Below are 14,838 nucleotides of genomic sequence, written 5' to 3'. Positions count from 1 at the left end.
CACACACATACACATACACACACACACATCCTTGTTCGCTGAAGCCCATGAGAGTGTATGGCAGGAGGGTCTGGTGTTTTTACAGGGCCGCATGCTTTGACAGCTGAGCTCGTGGGAAAGCCCTTCGTGAGAATCAGGAGAGGAGAATTTATAGAACATAATGACTTTAAGATGGCTGCCATGTAGCGTTATAGAACATGATGGCTTTAAGATGGCTGACAGAAGAATAGACTCCTCAGACTAGTTGTCAACTGGCTGGAAGAATAGCTACTCTACCAAACGACAATCCAAACGTGTTTTGCTTTCAGACGAGTAAACATACGGAGCTGTGTCAAAACATTGTCAGCTACACCTTACATCAATCTGAAAGGAAAGGAATAACTGACTGGGAGTCTGGGAGTATTTCATTATTGTAATAGGGCCTTTAGGGATCCCGGGTAGCCTACTGCCTGCGGTGTGTGTTGCGGCTGTCACTAGCAAGTTGTGCTATGTCCTGTATAACTAAAATCCTCATTCACCGTGCCAGCCAACATAAATAGCACAGAAAACTCCCAACATGAATAAAACTGTGTAGGAAGGCCTTTACAGATGCTGGGTGCAGCATGCGTCGCTTGTAGCGGCTGTCTCCAGCCACCCTTGCTATCCTTGTAGAACTACTTATCTGCATGCGCCTTGTCAGCCAACCGTGACTAAACAAACCTCATCAAACTAAACAAAACAAAAGTTCCCACACACTTTCCCTGGCAGCCTGCCATCGACAAAGTTTCCCTAACGCTTAAAATAGTGACCTCACAAGTACACTGTATACCCACTAAGCTCTCTCTCCACCTTATCCACTATCAATGTGGCATGCATCATCTATACCATATTATGTTTGTATGTAATGTGTACATTTACCACATGTATGCTAGCATGCTTATCCTGATTTGTGTATGGATTCATCTGCCGTGTTTCTGATGGTCTCCCCTCCCTTTCGGCCTCAGAACCCAGCTGGTAGGTGATCTCCAGAGGGCCAGGTCACATGATCGATTCAACCAATCATGATGTGGACCAAAGCACTGACAATAGAAACACAGAATTCTTTCTCGTTTATTTTTATTGACAGTTTTAAAAAGAAAAAGTTGAAAATCAAACCTGCTTATAAATGTTACACATCACTTGTAAAATAAGCTATATGTGTATAAATTTTATATCACTTATGAGTTTCAAAATTAGGTAATATACAGATTTCTATACATTTGAAATTTGGGTTTGATTTTCCTTTCGACGCTTCTGGCACCCCCGCCCTGAACCATAGGGCGCCGGAGCACAGGATTGTGGGATACATGTGGAGGCTCGAGGGGGGGGGGGGGGGGGGGGGGGGCTCTCCCTCTCAGTATGGCTTGCAGTGAGTGCATCAGTCAGATTAACACTCCGAGAGCGTGGAGCAACTGTCCAGACAGACTCTCAGGATTAGGCATTAGAAATGATCCGAAGAAAATACAAATAAAATTAAAAACATTACCCACCACCTTTATCGCAACACAGCAGAGAAAATAACAGCGAACATACCCACAGTCACAGGTAAGAACACAAAAACACCATTCGCATTACTGATGACAGGGGAGATCTGATGGTGAAATGAGCAGTGACCGACCGTAGAGGTAGAGACTGGCGGTCCCGCTTGCAGTTGTGTGTGTATGTGTATATATATACAGCTGACCCACTCAATAGCTCAATGCTGTCTGGGGTCAGAGGTGATAGTTCAAGGGTCAATGGGTCAAAGGGTAAGGCATACAGATGGGAGATGACCTGCAGGATGGTGCCAGCCCTGCTTACATCCTGGTTCTGCTGACGAAAGCGCTCAAGGATGGTTCGGTACCGTAGCGCTGCTACCAGGGTCTGTTCTGGTCTGGAGACTGTCAGACCAGCTTCAGCTCTCAGACGGTCAGCCAAGCTTGTCAGACCTGCATGGGTTAGTTACTTAGTCTGCCTTCCCAGAGCTGTGTGGGCAACATGCTATGAGAACCCCCCCCCCCCACCCCCGCATGACAGTCTGGGAGAGAAGGGAGTCTCCTTGCAGGACTACAACATTCAGACGAGAAGAGTAACTTCTCTAGTGTGTGTGTGTGTGTGTGTGTGTGTGTGTGTCTCTTGAATGTCTTTCTGCATACATGTTGTGCATTCTGCTGTGTTTGCGTGGTTGGTTTAACATGAGAAGAACAGAAGAACACTGAAGGGAGCAGAACAGCCATAGTGCTGATCTTGCTCAATAAGCAGAACAGCCATAGTGCTGATCTTACTCAATAAGCAGAACAGCCATAGTGCTGATCTTACTCAATAAGCAGAACAGTCATAGTGCTGATCTTACTCAATAAGCAGAACAGCTAAAGTGATGAGTGATGATCAATAAGCAGAACAGCTAGAGTGCTGATCTTACTCAATACGCAGAACAGCTAGAGTGATGATCAATAAGCAGAACAGCTAGAGTGCTGATCTTACTCAATAAGCAGAACAGCTAGAGTGATGATCAATAAGCAGAGCAACTAGTGCTGATCTTACTCAATAAGCAGAACAATAAGCACAAAAATCAATGAAATCCATCATCTATGATTTCTCATATCATGCTTTTGATTCAACAGTGTTGAGATTAAAGACAATTCTTGACGATCTTAATCATTATTATCTTACTCCAGTCTCCAGTCTTACTCCAATCACACACACAGACTTGACAATAGCTCTGGTTTGCACACACAAGGCCAGCATTTAAACATGTCAATCATCTTAACAGAAACCTTGAGATCAGCACTTGAGATCACCTCCACAGGTGAGATGTCTCATCACGGCCCCCCCACACACACACACACACACACACACAGCTGTTCATGTCTCATCACAGTCAGCCACAGACAGAACGTCCTGTCCCTGCTTACGTCTCATTACGGTCACACAGACAGGATGTCCTGTCCCTGCTGTTCTGCTGACTATTGGACGGCACTAGGCCAGTCTGTATGAGAATAGTTGCATCATTTTATACTCCATGCCTATATGACCGTAATGATATGAAAGCAGTGATTGGGTCACAGCATGACACACACACACACACACACACACACACACACACACACACACACAAGATAGAGACAGGCAATGGGCAGTACTATCGGGGAAGTGTCAAATGTTTTTTTTGGAATTCCATGATAGTTGTGAAGGTCCAGCTAGTGAATGTCATCGTTCTATAACAGAACCTTTGGTGCAGTAGGAGTTCCTTTGTCCTGGTCAATGAATGATGATCAATGAGGAGTGGAGATCAACCTACCCAGAGACACAGCGCTCTCATGTGTGTGTGTGTGTGTGTGTGTGTGTGTGTGAGCTGCCCCCAGGCACACACACAGGCTTCTAAGAGCCTCCAGGTAGAGCAACAACACACCCCCAAGACAGTAGTGACAGGTTCTAGAGCGTTCCATAGGCTTCAGTACACAAACAGCACACACACACACACACACACACACACACACACACACACACACACACACACACACACACACACACACACACACACGTACACAACCCTTTCGAAATGTAAAGAGTCGAGTGTGTATCCCACCATCTCCAGGAAGGCACACAGTAGGTACATTCAAATGTGGAGTGTGAGTATTGCACACAGACACACACACACACACAGACAGACACACACCTATTCTCCTGCTGCAAACGCCTCATTGACTGGCACAGGCCTGTGCTTTACAACGCTCTCTGCTCTACCCAAGACACACACACACACACACACACACACACACACACACACAGACACACAGACACACAGACACACAGACACACAGACACACAGACACACAGACACACACACAATCTCTGTCTATCCACTGCATATGCGAGGGTTCGTAAGAGTGATAGTGTGAGTGACAGGTGGTCCTTATTCTGTAAGATAACGGTTAATGGGACTGAACCAACTGGGGGGTGGGAGGGGCAGACCACTACAGGGCTAACCAATGGAAGAGTCCAACATGTAAAGAACTAGGGTTCATCTTTAATGGGGACGTATATGGGGTCTCTGTCCTCTCTGTGCTCCTCTTCTCTCCCAAAGCCAGAGCCACAGGGCAGCTGGGTCCGGCCCGCTCACGGCCCACATCTGGCTCACATCTGGCCAAGGCCCCCCCAGCCCTAACCCCCCAGCGCTGCTCAGTTGGAGGGGGATGTGGGGGGCGTGGCCGTGGGTGTGGCCGTGGGTGCGGGCGCGGGCGCAGGGAGCTGGTTGACGATGACCTGGATGACGTAGTCCTTCTGGATCTTGGTGTCCTGCAGGCGTGTTTTGTCGGTGAGGAGTTTCCCGGAGAAGAACCAGCGCTGGTGCGCCGCCTCGATGTCCTCCTGCGCCTGCAGCTGCTTCTTCAGGTGACCGATGGGGTCGCTCATGCTGGCGCTCAGACGCACGTCTCGCCCCGTCGACAGACGCACCTGACACACACACACAAAACAGCAGAGTATGAGAGAGAGTGTGTGAGTGTGTGTTTGGAGTGTGAGTGAGTCTGTGTGTGAGACAAAGACACACCTGACACACAACACACACAACAGCAGAGTATGAGAGGGAGAGTGTGTGTGTGTGTGTGTGTCAGGGTTCCTACAGGTTTCTTCAAGTCAAATTCAAGTCTTTTTAAGACCTTTTTAAGACCATTTAAATAAAAACTTAATACCTATTTCACGGCCTATTTCACAGACCTACCGGCAAAGACAAAAACATTTTTTTTTTTTTTTTTTTTTTTTACATTTGTTCAAACAAATGTGAAAATGTGGACTGTACTTACGCTACAACACCACAGCACAGACACAGACCACAGACAACAAGCCAAACAAAGGCGTGAAAAATCAACCACAAAAAAGTTTGACTAACGCAGTTATGTTATTTTCTAACTCTTTAACGTTAGCTAGCTACCCACTTTATGCTGGGGTTATGGGGAGTAGAGAGCAATAAACAATGAACTCAACAATGAACAATGAACTCAACTCAACAATAAATACAGGGGTGCAAACTCATCAGTGATGAAAAAGGTGACAATAATGTGAGCCCCCTAGGAGGGTCTGGGGCATGATCCACGGGGAGTATATTTTATATACAGTATTAGAAAATGTTTCACACTTTAAAGTTCAATGCATCAATCTGGTGAACTTTAACAGCAAAATTATGAGGCTAGATCTATGAAGAACGTTGTGCTGTTGTAAACTATTTTGTGCGCTGGTAACAGTTTAATCATAAACATTCCACATAGGGGAGGCAAACGTAACCTCTGCCTTACTGAAGGGGGCTCGCGATAGCCTGGAAAGTGGACTTCCAATCCAGTGAAGTGATAAATACATAATGGGCGACCAATGCCAGAGCTAATACATGGGTTTCTCGGCTACGTCATCACTGGTTGCGTGCGCAATCTCGCGGCAGAAAGAAGAAAGATAACGTTGAAGTGGATGAGAAAGCTGTGGAGGAAGGCAACATGACAGGGAGTTGTTGTGTGGTGAACTGCTCTAACAGAGTTGGTAAGATGTTCAGTATACCTAGTAGGAAGCATCCACTTGCCAGGAAAAATAAAATATCAAATCAAATCAAATATAGAAAAAGGCTCAACAATGTACAGGGTTACGTTTGGGAATATGTTGAGGGTGTGTGCAAGCATTCATGGCAACAGAATAGGGAACGGTAGGCTAAATAAGTAATAAACAATACATTTAAACTGGGCTTTCTGTATTCATTTGTATTAGGGTAGATCGCTTTCTGCCGCGGATTTGCGCGCGCAGCCTTCAATGTTTGTATACAAGAAACCCATGTATAGGATTGCATCAAAAGACGGGGCAGATGATAACTCGATCAACTACTCACATTCAAGGTCAAATTGCTTCGAAAATGTTTGGAACCTGGATTTTTTTAATGTGAATTTAAAACCACACAAGCCCTAGACTGCTTTTTATTGGTGAGCTGATTTTGAGAAATTAAACTTAAATTGCAGCTAAAGTTGTGTTTTCTGGTTGCTAAATAGAAGAGTTCAATTTGCATTAAATGATAGCTAGTGGTCTAGCTGTATTAAAGTCTCTGCGATTTAACTCATAAAACAATAATGGGAAAAGTTAGAAACCCCTCAGGGTGCTGTCATCAATGTGCAAGCTGCCACTTTAATAGTTATTTAAGATACTGCATCTGTAACTTATTAGCAACTAAACTCCGCTGACGACAGTGTCTTTTATGTACATTTTTCTGCGTTTTCGCGCTTAGATTTCTCCAAAGTGACCGAGAAATAGACACTGTACTATCCGTTAACACCGTTATGGTAACCACTAACCAGCAAAAATGGTTAATGTGATTTGCGAGGCGTCTGTCAGAGAACTGTCTGACATTGGCAGGATAGGCTGCGTTACATAGCCAAACGTTCTTGCAGAGTACTACTAACGTCACACACATTACCGTTAATATCATATTAAAAACTTTTAAAAAGTTTTTTGAAAATGCCTTCACCTGAATGAAAGCTTGCGTTCGCAGATTACTTGGATTTCCATTGTAGGACTGGTGTTTGGCGATGGTGTGTTCAGGGTCCACAACACCTCTGCTTTCATAGTTGGTGTGGACCCAAAAGATGTGCGCAGATCCACCTTTGCGGTCGTAACTGGAAGAGCTGTACTTGTGCTGGCAGCTGGCTGGTTATCTCAACCAGTGGCAAAATGCTTGCTTATCCTTCCACGCTTCATTAAACTTACACTTCCCCATAACCCCAGCATAAAATGGGTAGCAAGCTAACGTAAAAAAGTTAGAAAATAACATAACGTCGTTAGTCAAACTTTCTTATGTTCTGCTGAGATTTTCTTTGATTTTTCGCGCTTCTGCTTGGCTTGTTGCAAAGTGACGTGTTGGGACCATTGACATAGAAAAGGTTGCGACCCGGGGAAGCGTTGCGCTCTCAATTATGAGTTCCGCCACTCTTTATTTAGGCTACGTTATTTAATCAAAATAATAGTGGTTGATAAATGAAACTTTTGAGGAGAATGCGATACGGATAAATTATACTGCGGAATTTTTTAAGACACAGACATCAAAATTCAAGACTTTTTCAAGTCTTTTTAAGGTATTATTTCCAAATTCATAAATTCAATGCTTTTAAGACTTTTTAAGACCCCGCGGGAACCCTGGTGTGTGTGTGTGTGTGTGCGCGTGTCTGTGTGTGAGACAAAGACGCACCTTGAGTGAGAACTCCTTCCTGGGCGGGGCCAGTGGTTCTGGCGTGTCCGAGGGCTCCTCGTCGCTGCGCTCCGAGATCAGGTTCAGGGGCGGGGCTAGGCAGTAGACGGGCAGCTGGTAGCGGTTGCCCAGTTCATCATAACACTCATTTAGGGTGCCTGAGAGATACACACACACACACACACACACACACACACACACACACACACACACACACACACCAATTTATCATAACACTCACACAGGGTGCCTGAGAGATACACACACACCAGCTCATCATATTGTGTGTGCGTGTGTGTGTGTGTGTGTGTGTATCGTGCGTGTGCACGGTGTCTGTGTGTACTATGTGTGTGTGTGTGTGTGTGTGTGTGTGTGTGTGTGTGTGTGTTCGTGTATCACGTGTGTGTGTGTGTGTGTGTGTGTGTCTGTCTGTGTGTGTGTGTGTGTGTGTGTGTGTGTACCGTGTGTGCGTGTGTGTGTGTGTGTGTCGTGTGTTTGTGTGTGTGTACCGTGAGAGTGTGTGAGTGTGTGTGTATGTGTGTGTGCGTGTGCGTTTGCGTCCGTGTGTGTGTGTGTGTACCGTGAGAGTGTGTGTGTGTGTGTATGTGTGCGTGTGCGTGTGCGTTTGCGTCCGTGTGTGTGTGTGTGTACCGTGAGAGTGTGTGTGTGTGTGTACCATGAGAGTGTGTGTATGTGTGTGTGTGTGTGTGTGTGTGTGTGTGTGTGTACCGTGCGGTAGCGTGATGCTGGCTCCGTCCACTATGGCCTGTGCCAGCTCGTGGTCGCTGGCCTCCAGGGCCACGGCGGCAGCCTTCAGCGCGTCCCAGATCTCCTTACGGCCCTCAAAGGCAGGCGCCGTATCCCAGAATTCATCTCTCTTACTGCGCAGCTGCCCCTCCGTCATTGGGTAGTCACTCTTCCACTTGGGCCGCTCCTTTCTCAGGGGCTCGTTACGTCCTACACACACACACACACACACACACACACACACACACACACACACACACAAAGAGAAACACACACACACCACACCACACACACACACCACACCACACCACACACACACACCACACCGCACCACGACGCACCACACATCACACAGACACACACACCACACAGACACACACACCACACAGACACACACAATTAGCTCCTTAGCATTAGCACCTCCTGAGAAGCTGGCAAGTATCAGAACTGGGGTTCACACACATTCATACATTGACAAACACAATTAAGAGCTTGCTATGAAGAAGGATGTGTGTGTGTGTGTGTGTGTGTGGTTGTGGGGGGGGGGGGGGGGTGGTGACTGACAGTCACTGACTGAAAGACAACCGCAGTAATATTTAGTTGTGTCACTGTTATGAACTCCTCCTGGTGAACAAGAGGAGCGATAGCCACACAGCAGTCTGGAAGTGCTTCCAGAAAGTTCTTTCCCAACTGTCATTGTGATCAAATAAAACATTTCCTAAATGAGTCACTCACACCACCCCAAGTCCTCCACACACACACACACACACACTCAAACAACCCCAATTCCACCTGCACCTGACTCAGGTGTGCCCCAGCAGTAATTAGAGAGAACACTCAGATAACACACCTGGCCACTCTGCTAACGAGCCTGGAGGAGTGGAAGCGCGCACACACACACACACACACACACACACACCACTCATGGGCCCGACGCGCATAGGAGGCTCAGGTTCCTGCTAACATCAAGAGAGCAGCACTGACAGACACACACACACTACGGACAGACACACACTCCTGCACACGCACTAGAACACACACCAGCACAAACCAACACGACTCCACACACACACACCATCACTGCACACACACCAGCTCACCACATACACACGCACAAAAACTTTGCGTACGCCATCTTTCACACTCACAGTCAGATGTAGCAAGTCCAAACTTCACTTCCTGTGTGGCAAACGCACATTTCTGATGTTTTTTGTCTGCTGGTGACACCTAGTGGCTATGCAATGCAACTACTAACATTACTAGTTTACGAGTCTGCAGGCCTTCAAAATGATTTGCACAGTATTGACACCTGGGCCTTATTGGAAATAATAACACATGAAGGTGTGCAGTAAAAGAAACTGGCATGTAAGCTAATGCTATGCTATGCTATGCTATACTGTGTATGAAAACAAAGGCTGTTTTAGCCTTATCTATGTGTTATTAGAGGACATAGCCAATGGAAGAATTAAAAGGGAATGCAGATAGATAGATAGATGGATTCTTTATTTATCCCGAGGGAAATTTTAGAATGAGCATTAAGACGCAGCCCCCATTTATGTTCCATGATGATGTCTGCCTTATCAACAGCTCCAGATTTCCCAGCATTCCGATGGGCGTCCTTAGGCCTACTTTTTGGGGACCGAAAGTAGAAAAATGTTTAGTCTAGTCTAGCCTCTCCCTTCAGGCAGGTACGTTGTCCAATCATTTCATTTGGACAAAAAATATCACAGAAACTACTACTGAACACATAAACTACTGCACACACACGTACGAAACACACTACTGCACACACACACGCATGAAACACACTACTGCACACATGCACACACACGCATGAAACACACTTCTGCACACATGCCCACACACGCATGAAACACACTACTGCACACACGCACACAAAACTCACTACTGCACACATGCACACACACAAACGCACAAAACACACTTCTGCTCACATGCACACACACGCATGCACAAAACACACTGTACTGCACACACAGACACACACATGCATGAAACACACTACTGCACACATGATGCACACACGCATGAAACACACAACTGCACACATGATGCACACACGCATGAAACACACAACTGCACACAGGCACACACACACCCGCACGAAACACACTACTGCACACATGCACACACACACACACTACTCCAGAAACATACAGAGAACAAAACACACTTCTGACAGACATGACCACACCAATTCAGACAACATGAATAAGACCTTTACTCATCAGAGGGGAAGAAAGGAAGGAAGGGGGGGAGGGAGAGAAAGAGAGAGAGAAACAGAGAGAGAGAGAGAGAGAGAGAGAGAGAGAGGGAGAGAGGGAGAGAGAGAGAGAGGGCTGTGGTTTCAGGATCCTCTTCAGTTCTCACACACACACACACACACACACACACACACACACACACACACCTCAGCAGATGCTCCAGAGAGAGAGAGAGCAAACTGAGATCCCTGCACACGTGCCAACTATTTAAGAGGTCACCTTTCATCCAAACAAATTATTTATAGACCAGCAGGCTTAGGTGTGGCAATCAGGAGCAGAGGAGGCAGAGGGCAGGAAGGGAAGAGAGGAGATGAGAAGTGAGAAGGGAAGAAGGGAAGAGAAGAGGTGGAGCAGGGAGGAGATGAAAAGAGGAGGGGAAAGGAAGGGAAAGGAGGGGAGGAGAGAGGAGATGATGGGGGAGGAGAGGAGAAGTGAGAAGGGGAGAAAAGAGGGGAGAAGGAGGAGAGGGGAGAAGAGGAGTAGGGAGGTGAGAAGAGGAGAGGGGAAGTAAGAAGTAGGAAGGCGAGGGGAGAGGAGGAGAGGAGGACAGGTAAAATAAGAAGTTGGGAGGCGAGGGCAGAGGAGAGGAGAAGCATGGCGGTGTTAATATCCCAGCATGCACCTCTATGGGCCACCATGCACAAATAGCAGCCGTGGCTGAAATACTGCGCTATGGACCGACCACACACACACACACACACACACACACACAAGGCAGAGGTCTCTAAACTGCAGGCACACACATCTCACACACACACACACGTGAGACAGCTTGCTGAACAAGAGAAGAGAGCACAAGCACACACAGTGTATGCACACGCACACACATACACAGACAGACTTGAGATACACACACAGCACATCTTCTCCTTAGGGTGTGGCCCTCCAGGAGTCTGGTGCCAGTTTAAAGGGCACATTGCGCACACACAACTGGGTGCCAGTTTAATGGGTACATGCGCACACACATCTGGGTGCCAGTTTAATGGGCACATGCAAACACACATCTGGGTGCCAGTTTAATGGGCACATGTACACACACATCTGGTGGCGTCTGGCCATATCATATCTGGCCATAGTCTGAGTCCTATTAGAAACTGGAGAACCAAACAAGGGACGGCTGGACTGACAGCCTTCAGATTTACCAGGGGAAGATTTCAATGCAAACACTTCTAACTATGCATATAGGTATGCATAACACTCTCCCAGATAGCCTTATCACTTACTTTACACACACACACACACACACACACACACACACACACACACACACACACACACACACACACACACACACTTATGAGTGACCTCTCCACTCTCCAAGAGATAGGCTTATCACTCACTATACACACACACACGTACACACACACGTACACACACACACACACACATACACTCACACATATAGTTATGATTGACCACTCCACTTTCCCAGAGATAGCCTTATCACACACTATACACACACACATACACTCATATACTCACGCATACACACACATACACTCACACACACACACACTCATACACCCAGTTATGACTGACCTCTCCACTCTCCCAGAGGTGCCTTATCACTGATTTCCACCCATCTCATAACACACTACCTGGCACACAACAACAGCACTTGAGGTTCGAAACTTGGCCATCCAAAACGCATGACACCACAACCACGCCGCGCTGTAAACCAGGTTTCACAACACAGCGTTACACAACACAGCGTGACACAACTCAGCGTGACACATCACACTACAACACCACAACTGAGCACACTACAACGCCCGTAACACACAACAGTAACACTCTATACTCTAAACCTGGCCGTACAAATACAATACCCCACAAATTTGCCATGTTGTAAACCAACCAGGTTTCACAACACAACACAACAGCACTCCACACTCTAAACCTGGACATACAAAACTGGGTTCTCCACACACACGCCATGATGTTACTAAGCAGCCAGGTTTCACAACACACTATCAACCGCAGCACTTGCTGTTCTGAACTCGGTCATAACGTCAGAATACTCAACAAGCACCCTAACCTGAACATCATCATAACAAAAGACACAACACATCAGAACACACACACACACCATCAACATCCTTTTCAGGCCAAGCCCCCTGCACACTCAGTTCCACTGGCCTTACCGCTAACCACGTTTACAAATCAACAACAGGATCTCCATGGCATCATGGCCATAACTCATTAAACCTCTCTACTCTCCAGACACTGTTGACTAGGACGGATCAAAACACGCCACAAAAGCTGAGTCTTGATGCCAAGCCCTGCCATAAAGCAGTGAGTGCTGGGGAGGGCAGTGGATGTGCTACCCTGACCCTGCCATAGAGCAGTGGGTGCTGGGGAGGGCAGTGGATGTGCTACCCTGACCCTGCCATAGAGCAGTGGGTGCTGGGGAGGGCAGTGGATGTGCTACCCTGACCCTGCCATAGAGCAGTGGGTGCTGGGGAGGGCAGTGGATGTGCTACCCTGACCCTGCCATAGAGCAGTGGGTGCTGGGGAGGGCAGTGGATGTGCTACCCTGACCCTGCCATAGAGCAGTGGGTGCTGGGGAGGGCAGTGGTGCTACCCTGACCCTGCCATAGAGCAGTGGGTGCTGGGGAGGGCAGTGGATGTGCTACCCTGACCCTGCCATAGAGCAGTGGGTACTGGGGAGGGCAGTGGTGCTACCCTGACCCTGCCATAGAGCAGTGGGTGCTGGGGAGGGCAGTGGATGTGCTACCCTGACCTTACCCCTCACTGGCGGCAGACAGTGTGATGCAGCGCTGTGTCAGAAAGGGGGCTATCTGGCCTTTAAAGTTCATGTGAACACAGCTGGCCGGTAGAGTGGTGAAAGAACAGACTGGTGGTTTTAAACCCATACAGCAACCAAACCTCGTGTATAAGTAAACCACCTTGACTTCACCTATCAGTAAACCACCTTACACGAGGTGTTCTACATGTTAGCGTAGTGTAGAACACCCTGAAGTGAGATACTTCTGATTAGAGTTCACTTCGCCTAGTTGACGGGGGTCTGTGCCTGAGCACATTAGTTAAACATTACAGTTCAGGCAGAAAATAAAAGATGTGGCAGTGTCACCACCAGATTTACAGCGATAAGAGAGACCCGTGTTCATTGGGAGAATGACTGCTGTGCACTAAGAAAACGGTGCCAGCACGGATTTTCCCAATGTAAACACACAGGCTGCAGGGTGTCACGGTAAACTACGGACAGCACAGTCGTGTCACTACATTGGAAAAGGCGTCATCGGCTGGACCGACCTTGAGTGGGGTCGGATGAGAGAAGTCAGGGGGATGCAAGAGAAATACAGCTAGTCTGAAACAGCTGGCTGAATGTTTACAGTGAAACAGGTGGACGTTTCCGGGGGTCTTACCTCCACGCTTACGTCCGGTCCTCCCACCGGCGCGAGACGACCCCTGTCCGAGTGAGTCCCCACGCTCTCTTCCCACACATCCTCCCATGGTGGTCAGTTGGATACGAATCGCGCCATCACTGATACAAATAAACTTAGTGCCAGCCTGGCACACAAACGTAGCAGCACTGGCTGATATGGCTCATACTTCAATAAGGAAGTTCAAAAGGCTGATCACCATCAGGATGTGTTCGCATAGGTAGCCAACTATCGGTTTGTAGGCGCTAGCAAGCTAACTTTGAAAGGTATCGTTAACTAGCGATTGATTAACGGTAAACTTTTTCCCAAAGCCGAAATGTCTTCGTTTTTATATGGCAACACACTATTGCTAGATATGGTTTCGTCAATTAACCTTATATAGTTTGACAAAGCTTGCCACCTTCTGAGAAATTACTTTTTAGTTAGCGGTAGGCAGTTAGCTAGCTAGCCATCTAGTCAACAAGGGCACCTCTGACTGGAGAGTTTAGATAGTGATCCGACTATTATTATTTGATATCTCAAAAATTCTAAGAAAAACGTCAACTCTCGTGCGTTAATGTGGTGCTAGCCATGTGGCTAATTAGAAACAGATTCACTCCAATCAGCGCAGACTGCCCGAGGCCTAACAATTTCATCTTCTGCATACTTTCTCGTCAGATAGCTTACTAGCTGCAACGTTATCATTCCTGGAAGATGTGTTCCTCATCTTATAACATGCGTTCACAAGTCAAGATCAGTTTTGGAGCTAAATGGTTCCCGGTTGTGCAACCTGTCCTTTAGTTAGTTGGATCCAACAAGAATCAGTGAGACCGATGTTATCACCAACTAGTCAAATAGCAACGATAACGTTAACAGTTAGCTGTTTTGCTAATAATTTAAATAAGGTGATAGACTAGCTGAGTAGCTAACGTTAGTTAAGTTACTCGATAACGCTACCTTTCTTGGCTAGCTAACGTTAGCTATCAAACCACCATAACAAACTTTCGCCAACGAGTCTTGGCAGTTCACAAGTCCATTTCTTCCATTGAAAATATTCACGCTTGATTTGAGACGTTGCGCACTTGTTGGTTATCCGTTAATTTCATCCACAAGAATGTCCAAACTTCAAAGCGACCATAGTTTCCCCGACCAGGGTAAAATTCCTTTCCCTTCCTGATGTGGGAATCGTCAACCTACTACGCATGCG

The 14,838-nt window shown here is 47.0% G+C and overlaps 1 protein-coding gene across 1 annotated transcript; it reads right to left on the bottom strand.

The window, feature by feature from the left end:
* Positions 1–1,190: 1,190 nt before the first annotated feature.
* ubtd1b (ubiquitin domain containing 1b) lies at positions 1,191–14,789 on the bottom strand. The gene is made up of 4 exons (XM_080840449.1): positions 13,635–14,789; positions 7,943–8,170; positions 7,214–7,371; positions 1,191–4,455 (listed from the first exon to the last, which is right to left on the bottom strand). Exons 1-4 carry the CDS (start codon positions 13,720–13,722, stop codon positions 4,180–4,182), a joined length of 750 nt encoding a protein of 249 aa, XP_080696575.1. The 5' UTR covers positions 13,723–14,789; the 3' UTR covers positions 1,191–4,179.
* Positions 14,790–14,838: the final 49 nt, after the last annotated feature.

This window comes from Sprattus sprattus (genome assembly GCF_963457725.1).
Source record: "Sprattus sprattus genome assembly, chromosome: 6".
Taxonomy (NCBI): domain Eukaryota; kingdom Metazoa; phylum Chordata; class Actinopteri; order Clupeiformes; family Clupeidae; genus Sprattus; species Sprattus sprattus.
This window is presented reverse-complemented; position numbering and strand designations above follow the sequence as displayed.

Bases quoted from the DNA above. Each gene is read 5' to 3' on its own strand.
- ubtd1b (XM_080840449.1), bottom strand. From the start codon at position 13,722: ATGGGAGGATGTGTGGGAAGAGAGCGTGGGGACTCACTCGGACAGGGG. The intron at 7,372-7,942 runs GTACACACACAC...TGTATCTCTCAG, and splicing joins CAGCATCACGCTACCGCACG to GCACCCTAAATGAGTGTTAT. The intron at 4,456-7,213 runs GTGCGTCTTTGT...TGTGTGTGTCAG, and splicing joins GGAAGGAGTTCTCACTCAAG to GTGCGTCTGTCGACGGGGCG.